General features: G+C 44.5%; 1 protein-coding gene across 1 annotated transcript in view; it reads right to left on the minus strand.

Annotated features, from left to right (window-relative positions):
* Positions 1–7,824, minus strand: part of TRPM5 (transient receptor potential cation channel subfamily M member 5) — a 71,945-nt gene extending 64,121 nt beyond the window's left edge. The window contains exon 1 of the mRNA XM_054024674.1: positions 7,770–7,824. Within this exon, the coding sequence (XP_053880649.1) occupies positions 7,770–7,796 (27 nt within the window). The 5' untranslated portion in view covers positions 7,797–7,824. The remainder of the gene's footprint in view (positions 1–7,769) is intronic.
* Between the last annotated feature and the right edge of the window lie 2,150 nt (positions 7,825–9,974).

Below are 9,974 nucleotides of genomic sequence, written 5' to 3' on the forward strand. Positions count from 1 at the left end.
TGGCCAGGACCTGGGCAGTGTGAGTGCCACTGAAAATCAGTTCGCATGCTGCCTTCAGCATGCGTGCCATAAGTTGCCTACCCCTGGTTTAGGTTTTGGCAGCAAGGCCAGCCAACCCTGACCATTTACTTTTGTTCAGAAAGTATTTTGTGTGGTAGGATATTGCCTACAATATACTAGAAGTGGCTCCCCTAAACCTCATTTTGGTTGATGAACCAGAAGAATGGATCGTTCCTATGGTCTTGTCTGAACTATACACATTTTCTAAACCTTGCTCAGACTGGTGCAGCTTCTGTAGACAAAGCTCCTATGGCTGCAGCTCTTTTTAATAGTATTTCACTGAAATCTGCTCAGAGCAGTGATAACGTGCCAATAGATGGGGGTGGATGAAACTTTGTTGAGACATGGAGAGTAGAGCTACAACAGGCATTCTGCAGAAGGGGAATGCCTGAAAAATTCAAAGCAATTTGGACTGACTTTTTAGAAGACTATGATTAATGTAGACTCTGAAGATAGATATGCACTTCCCCTCCCATCACTTCATCCTAACCCTCTTTCCTTACTTTGTGTATTATGATGAATCTGGTATGTTGGTACCTTTGTTGTATTTGGAAAAATTAATAAATTATAAATATGAAAAAGTGTAGCTATTCTAGTCCGCTCCTCTGTGCCATCTAAAAATCCAATTTAAACCTTGTTCTAATTATACACTAAACGTATGCAACAGTTGCTGAGCTCAGCTGACATAACTGCAGCCCTGTAGATCTGAATTCAAAGCCTAGCTAAAAAGGCTATGGTTTAAACTGGCAATGACTGTGAAATGCATTCTCTAACTAGGGAACCTCATGAGTTGACAAAGACAGTGCCAGAAAATATACCAAGCCCAGAAATCTTCTGATGGCAAACATCAACTGAAGCAAGGGACTTAAAACAAAACTACATGAAGTGGCTGAGCAATAAAGTAGCAAATTCAGAAACCGTGGTTAACATTTTCAAGCATGCCTAAGTGATTTGGAGTCACTACATATCTTTGAAATTTTTAACTTGTATTGTTAATTGAAATTATTCAGTCTCCATTATAGGAAGACTGATATTATGGGACTTATGTAAAAGATATCTGTAGTGTTTGTATATGTGTAGATAATTAATATAGAGAGCACCCAAAAAAATGGGGTGGGGCGGGGGAGGGGAAGATCACCAGGAAATAACCCAAGAACAGATAAAGATACAGAAGCTGAGAGGTTTGTTAATGAACCAAACAAGGTTTTTAATTTTTTGCTACAGAACATGTTGCATGATATTTTTGCTTCCTTTTTGTAGGTAAATTTTGAGGTTTAAGGCCAGATCCAGCACTCACTAAAGTCTTCCTGTTGATCTCAGGGAGCTTTGGATTGGATCCTTAAGCTGGTTGACAACATCCCTTTAAAAGTTCCCTTCCTTTTGAACAAACTAGCATGCAAAATGCTAATGCAAATACATATACTTTTTCTTTTCATTTCCAACGTCATCGGCTGAAAGTAGTAAACAAAACCTGTGGATATTTGAATATTGTAATTTTAGTGAGTCGACAAACATTTGCTTGTGGATTTTAACCAGCTTGTTTCACATGTGAATCAATGCTGGGGAAAAAGCTGGAAAGAGAAAATGAAAAGAAGAAAGGGCAGGGTAGTAAAAAATGGAAGAAGAAGAAGAAGAGGAGGTAGGAGGAAGAGAATGACAGACAGGCAGAGCCAAACCATAACATTGTTGGTAAAGTGAAGCCATTTGTCATGCTGGGGTGTGGGAGGAGAAGTGTTACATTTGCTATAGTATACTGTGGGAACTTTTATTTAACCCCTTTCAATGGTGAGTTCTTCAACTCCACACAGGATCACCAGTATGGGGTGGGAGTGGGGTTCGAGATCATACAAAATCTTACCAGAAAAATTTAGTTGAAGTTGACTTGTATATGAACACTGTCATATGGACAGAATATTGGAGGAAGGGCCATAAGCTAAATACAACCAACAATTCAGAGTTAGGAAAGGCCTGAAGTAGGCTGCTGTGGCTATGCTCAGATCTGCCTTTTGTTGTTAATCTATTAGACATTTATACTTCCAGAACTTAAGAGTAGAATTTTCAAAAGTTCCCAGCATTGGTCTTACTCTGTTCCAATTGAAAACAACTATTGACTTAAATGGAAACAGACTTAGGCCAAGGCAAAGGAATTTAGAAAAGCCCCACCCTAAAAGCGATGCTAAATCCATCTTTAAAAATTACCTTGTTTCACATTTAAAATGGATAAAATAATTTTGCCTAAATTTTTTTACTCCCACAAAATCTTTTATGTATAGGTCTCATCAGGGCAATTATCACAAAAACCATTCCCTTTGCCTCTACTGTTAGACTGATTTTTTTTTTTCCCACAACTGCCCTTATTTTATAACATAAACTTGTTTACTAAACTAAGCAAATTTTACGTGCAGTTCAAAGAGGAAGTATATGCAAAAGTGAGCATCGCTTTTGCATAAAGCAGACACACTGTGGGCTTTAAAATGCCAAACCTCCGGAAAATAATCTGTTTTGTTTCTAAAATAAAGCAAAACTGAAGAAACATTGATCTGGTTTTATGCACTCCTTGATATTGAAATATTTTATTATGTAGGCATGGTAATGACTCCATAATTCGTTTTATGTTAAGCTGTTGCCTTTGAGACTTTAAAGCCTCACTGTAGCTCAGACCGCTAGCACAAGTTGGAAGAGGATGTCTGAGTTTTTCTGAAGGTTGGACCTGAGTACATGAAGCTCCCATTGACTTCAGTTGGCACTGTGTGCACTCAGCCCCTTTAAAAGTCAGAGCCATTGACTGCACTAAAAAGTGTTCCTGGAATAATTATATAAACATCCCAAAGTCCTTCTTTTCTAAAATTTGGGCTGGTGAGTCTCACCTTTGTCTAGATCTTATTTGCAAATAAACAACCATCTGTGCAAGCCTTAAACTCGGAGACACACCTGTCCGTCACAGATGCACTACAATGAAGTTTGCACTGTTCTACATGTAATATTTTTCTAACTTCGCCCATGAGCACAGCAAGTCGTTCTTCTAACGGCAGCTGTCAGCACACCTACACTCAGTTACTGCTGTTCTCTGGCACTCTTCTCAGCCTCCTTGATTCACCAGGTGGGCTGAGCACGCAAACAGGTGAACCAGGGAAGAACATTGGGAACCGTGGGGTCTGGGAGTAAGAGCCTGTAGCCAGCATAAAGGTGAATGATCAGTTTTGGGGGTACAGATGATTGCTTAAATATTTGGGGAACAGAGGGAGAGAACTGGTCTGAGAATCACCTTTTACCTCTAGTCACAACATCCATCTTAAATACCACTATTATTAATGGTACCCTGGAATTGGGGAACATGTTTCTACTCCACTCTTACAGTGCTGGTCTACTGATCATTCTTTCGTGTGTCGGATCAGGACTTCTCCAGAGCAGACTAGAGGCAGAGGAAGACATGCAAGGACTCACCAAATTCCTCTAACACCATACTGCAAGTTGACCTCATACTGTGCCCATGTCCACCCAACACACTGTCCAATTCACCAGTGCACCCATATCCTGACTAACGCTATGGTCAGAATGCAGGTTCTGTGGTAGTGTGACTTAGAGGAACTGGGTAAGGTGATGTGTGAGAGTGAAGGAATGTTACAGAAGTTTCCCCTAATTTGACATTTCTTTGCTTTAAAGGCAGGGGCGGCTCCAGGCACCAGCGCACCAAGCGTGTGCCTGGGGCGGCAAGCCGTGGGGGGCGGTCTGCCGGTCGCTGTGGGGACGGCAGTCAGGGAGCCTTCAGCGGCATGCCTGCGGGAGGTCCACCGGTCCCGCGGATTCAGCTGCAATTCGGCGGCGGGTACACCAAAGCCGCAGGACTGGCAGATCACCCGCAGGCATACCGCCGAATCTGTCTTACCAGCGGACCTCCTGCAGGCGCGCCGCCAAAAGCCGCCTGACTGCTGTGCTTGGGGCAGCAAAATACATAGAGCCGCCCCTGTTTAAAGGGCTAGCCACACAGCAACCTTTAACTGGGTTTTATTGAGGGTGGGATTTTTTGGGTGTGAGGGAGGAAAGCACCTATTTAGAATCTGTCATCCCTTAAGGCCTGATCCAAAACCCACTGAAGTGTTTTACAAACTGGGCTAGAATCACTCCCATCTGCAATGGGTGAAAACCAGCTGCATGCAACAGAAGATTTCGCCCCTGGTGAGAGGTAGGCAAGGATATATATATATATATTTTTATTATTATTATTCATACAATTCAGGGGTTCCACGGAGGGGTGTGTGTGCTTAAATGTATGGCTGGGCTGCGGTAGAGGCTGCCAGTAGGGACTGCCCAGATGATACACTTGAAGCAGCATGTTTCCTGGGTAGCCTGGCTATCTTCCCTCTACAGCCCAAGTTGCCCACTTTCTGGGGTGTGCTAGCTTGCTCCTGGCCTGCCCACAGAGATGATGTGGTGGACACCTTGTGCCATGGTGACCAATTATGGGGAGCACTTTTTACTAGGGGGAATGCACAGGTCTAGTTTCCATGGGTGAAACCTGGCAGAAAATTGATTATATAATCCACACACCCACCTTTAGGAAAGAAATGTATCCATTTCTTGGGTGGAGTGTGGGAGATATTTGCTTTGGGAATATTTGTATGATTGTAGCTACACAGCTGCAATGCCCACTGTAGATGTGCTGCACCAGTGCAAGCCCCATATTGCATTGCAACAATACTGGGGAGTTGCAGTGGTGCAATAGTGGTACAAATATTCCCAGTACAGACAAGCTGTTAGGCAGGCAAGCAGTACATAATACTTCTTGTCATTTTTCTACAATGTGCTTTTTTTTTTTTTTTTGGCCAAGGATACAGCTTTAGATCCCTGCTGCTACAAGTAGTTCTGTGGAGTCTTAATGTTCATGCAGAAAAAAATGGAAACTGTGCATTAGTCTAATCCCGAATACACCCACGCGTCCTTACTTGGTGCCAATCACCAAAGCTCCATTGAATTCCATGGAGATATGCCAATTTACACTAGCTGAGGAGAATCTGGCCCAGTAAAGCTTGGCATGATCTCTGAACTCTTTCAAGTAGCAAAACCCATCAATTGTTTTCTGCCTTTTGAAGATGGCAGTAACTTAATACTAGCATTATCCTTACAGAGGAAAGAAAGTATCAGAGGGGTAGCTGTGTTAGTCTGGATCTGTAAAAGCAGCAAAGAGTCCTGTGGCACTTTATAGACTAACAGATGTATTGGAGCATGAGCTTTCGCGGGTGAATACCCACTTCATCGGATGCATGTCTCATGCATCTGACAAAGTAGGTATTCACCCACGAAAGCTTATGCTCCAATATGTCTGTTAGTCTATAAGATGCCACAGGACTCTTTGCTGCTTTTAGAGGAAAGAAAGGTTAAGTTGACCCTGCTGCCACTTGAACTTCTGATTTCAGGGGGTCAAAATATTTCAACTAAGCCATCTCCTCTGTGGCAGTGGTTTGGCATTGTGCAGGCAGGGAGATGAGAGAGTAGGGACGCTGGTAGAGCTTCAGTTTTAATGAAATATGCTTGATTATGCAGTCAGAAAGCGGAGAAATATTCACCCTCACAACAGACAATCTGTTTGTGGAGAATGAGAGGGATAGCTGCTGTTATTTTTTATGAATAGTACATGTACCTCAGTTTACGAGCTTGACATTTTCTGTCTGACTGCTGGAAGGTGGAATTAAAAGGGGTGGTTAAGAAGCAAGCCGGAAATGAACAATGGTCAGAGATGAGACCTCCCTAGGTAAACAATTTCAAGCGAGCTAGGGGAAGAATGGCTGTACTATTAATTGAGAAGTTGCTCTTTCCAGGCACCAGACAAAAGTTACACAGCCATTTTGCCAAGACCAGAGTCTAGAGATCAAAAAGATTGTTAGCAGTTAAAAGCACCTCTGAGAGAAAGGAAGAAGGGAGTTGCCATCAGCTACTGGAGGTGAGACACTGACAGAAAGACTCAGAGAGGCAGAGAATACAGCAGGGTAGTCAGATTGAAGCAGAGGCCATATGGGATGTGTCCAGGGCAGTTAAGTTTGCCTAAAGTTTGAGAGAAGTAATAAGGTATAGGCAAGACCCAGGCATGGAACTTTTGTGGTTTTTAACCCTTTTCTATGCTTGACATATACCTCTGAATGTATAGACAGTACCTTTGTTTAGAAGGAGCTGTTCTGAGACCCTTTGATCAGCTGTTGATCACATGCACCCAGAGAGAAGTTACTTGCAGGTGCCTGATTCATTTGGGTCTGTCATGTTAATGTGGCTGGAATTGGGGAGGCTGACATTCCAGGATCCTTTCTAAGAGTGATAGAACCATGGGGGACCCAGGGATGAAGGTAGCAAAACCTATCACCTGAGCAATGCACTCATAAGGGATTGTAAAGGGGTATAAGGCACTGCTTGCCCTATAACCATGACAGCATAGTGGGAATAAAGGATGTAAATTGTTATTTGTCCCTTAACTTCAGCAATTTACATAGCTGATAACCTGCCCCCCTTTCTTGAAAAATATTCAGATAAGAAAAAGTGACTTTTATGAATTATGTAATGCAAAATCTAGAACAGTGTGAAAAGTCATGCTTCACCCATCACAAAATTTTTGTGAAACTTATTACTTAATAATTTTTGCAAAACATTCTTGGGTCCTGGAATGTTAGCAATGGAAGGGCAAAGTTAGAATAGAGCTGTAGAAATTCAAAGTTTTATTATTACTGGTATATTAATTATTACTGATACATTGTATGTTCCATCTATATTTATTTTTGATTTCAGTGTACATAAAATTAAAAATATACCTAACCTAAAATGCTGACTATTATCAAATATGAAATTGCCATGCAAGTCTATCACTTCTTAATTTCCATGATTTCAGGAGCATTAAAAAGTACAGTAAACAGCCACAGTGTATAGTCTAGAAAATTTTTGTTTGGATTCGTTGGATTCTCTCTGCAATAGTGGGATTTTCTCATGGCCAGATAACCTGACTTTAGAGGTGTGTTGTACCACACTGCCAGCACAAAGCAGCTGCATCACAGCACAGAATCTGGGCCCTGGGTCCAAATCGAAACTCAGGATGGGGCCCTGGAGAAGAGGTGGTCCCCATCCAGAGTTTCGATTTGTCCCATTACCAAGATAAATTTGGAGATGTTCAGATCCCAGATTTTGATTTTGACCCATGTCTAATATAGAGTTCACGTATGCAGTGGGGAGTGCAATAGTAGACTTCTGTAGAGGTCTAAAGCAGCTCAAACAATCATAGTCAACAATCCTTAATTAATATAACAACAACACTGAAGCAGAAATGTCTGTTTCAACGGCTGAACCAAACAGTGATGAATATAACCCTGCATTCAGTGCATAGACAAAGAACATTATACCTGTAAAAACATACTGCACACACACCAGTGCTCAAATGGAGAGGAGGGTAGTAGTGGATATTCTATATCTTCTCTACTCGCTACTGTCCAGTAGAGCAAGAAAAGAGAGGAGACAATGGAGCATGCCATTGGTTACCTCCTCAACTTGAGCACCAAGGTCACTTTCAAAGGCTTGTCACGAGGGGTAATAAGAAGGAACCTCCATTCCTTTTCCAGAAAAGGAAAAGTTTTAAAGGCCAGAGGTGAATTCGTTTAACAATCTGAACGACTTCTGCAGAGTCTGCACAAGGCTTATTGTGCGCGTGATAATTTATATATTATAAATGAACTTACCTGCTGGTTATCCTTTGCAATGGGCATGACTGGCCACCTGCACTATTGAAGTTGCTATGCAGTGTGTCAGGTTAAAAGGCATTGAATGCTGCTTCCTTTTCCTATTGTGGAGAGGCTTCTGGTTTAGCTGGTGCACCCTTCCTATTAAACCTATAAAAGTAAAAGAAAACAGCAGCAGCACCTGCTGAAACCAATCGCTGTACTCAGGGAATGAATAGGAGACGAGTCAAGCAAATGTGTATGCAAATAGTAGATATGAATGTCTCTGCATCAGTAAGGGGTAAATGACCATTAGAATCTGACATCTAAAAGGATCACACTTTAAATATTTATACATTTTCTAGGTGATGTGTTCAACTAAATGCACCAGAGTGGATGTGGAATAAATGTACAGTAACTTCCCACTTAACGTCCTCTTGCTTAACGTTGTTTCGATGTTATGTCCCTGCTCCATTACAGAACATGCTCATTTAAAGTTGTGCAAAGCTCCCCTATAACATCGTTTGGCCGCCTGCTTTGTCCACAGCTGGCAGCCCTCCAGCGCCTTCCGCCCGCCGGTGGATCCCGCGGATCAGTGCCTTTCCCGTTCCCCCCGCCTCCTGCCCATGGCAATCAGCTGTCTTGCAGCATTCAGGAGGCTGGGGAGGGAGGGGGGAGGCTGCGTGCCGCATCCTCGCTCCTCCCCACAGCCTCCTGAACGCAGGGCCGGCTCCAGGCACCAGCCCACCAAGCTTGTGCTTGGGGCGGCACCTGGAGGGGGGCGGCGCGGTGCTCCGGCCGCCGGGGAGAGCGGGGCCACGGCCGGGGCTCGCTGCCCTCCCTCTGGCGCTCTGGCCGCCGGGGACAGCGGAGCCCCAGGTGGGCTCGCCACCCTCCCTCCGGCGCTCTGGCCGCCGGGGAGAGCGGAGCCCCGGCCGGGGCTCGCCGCCCCCCCCCCCGGCGCTCTGGCCGCCGGGGACAGCGGAGCCCTGGCCGGGACTCGCCGCCGGGGACAGCAGAGCCCCGGCCGGGGCTCGCTGCCCTCCCCCCCGGGGCTCCGGCCGCCCTCCCCTGCTGCGCTGAGGGGGGAGGGGGGCGGCCGGAGGCTTTTTTTCCTGGGGCGGCAAAAAAGCCAGAGACGGCCTTGCCTGAACGCCACAAACCCACTGATTGCCACGGGCAGGAGGCTGGGGGGAGGGAGGAGAAGCAAGGATGCAGCGTGCGGAGTAAAGGAGGCGGCGGTGGAGCGGATGGGGGAGAAGACGCGGGTTAAGGGTGGGGGCTTAGTGGAAGGGGTGGAGTGGACAGGCTGAGGGTTGAGCCCCCCACCCCCGGCAAAGTCGGTGCCTGTGCTTTCAAGAACAGCAAAAGGAGCAGCCAGACAATCCATCCTCTTCCACTCTCTGATTCCACCACCCCAACCAAGCTTCATACTCAGCAATGATGATTGTAGTATTAAATTGTTTCTTTAAAATAGTTTAAAATGTATACCTGTATTAAACTGCTTGTTTAAAAGAGATACAATGCCTTTTGTCTGGCAAAAATTTTTTTTTCCCTGGAACCTAACCTCCCCCCCCCCCCATTTACATTAATTCTTATGGGGAAATTGGATTTGCTTAACATCATTTTGCTTAAAGTCGCATTTTTCAGGAACACAACTACAACGTTAAGTGAGGAGTTACTGTATCAGTGAAGCTAGTTAACTCTCTGAATGTCCTTGCCAAGAACCAAGTGCCCTACATGGGCCTCTCCTCAGCTGCAGAAACCCTGGTACACCCTCCCCAGGGCACAGATGCACAATCCAAGTCCTCTCTTAACTCTGATCATTAGATTCCCAGTCAAAACCTCTTCAAGCTGCAGAAACTCTCCTGAATCTCCCTGAAGATAAGTAACTTCAATAAGCAATGCATAGAGCTTGCCTACGTAAATGCAATACTATGGCTGGTGTTAGTTTGCATTTCTTTTACCACCAACAGATTATATGTTGCACCAAAATCCTTCCTTTCAGTGTCACAATGCTGCTGCCTCCTTAAGCAGCTTTCTGAATGGGGTTGTTGGATACCTAGAGCCAGATCCTCAGTTGGTGCAAATCAGCATAGCTCCATTGACTTCCATGGAGTTATGTAAATTTACACCAGCTGAGAAGGATCTGATCCAATAAAGCTTGGTGTGAACGTTGAACTCTTTCAGGTGGCTGTTTTCTATGACGCATCCCCTCAATTGTTT

The sequence above is a fragment of the Malaclemys terrapin genome, chromosome 4 (assembly GCF_027887155.1).
Source record: "Malaclemys terrapin pileata isolate rMalTer1 chromosome 4, rMalTer1.hap1, whole genome shotgun sequence".
NCBI classification, from domain to species: domain Eukaryota; kingdom Metazoa; phylum Chordata; order Testudines; family Emydidae; genus Malaclemys; species Malaclemys terrapin.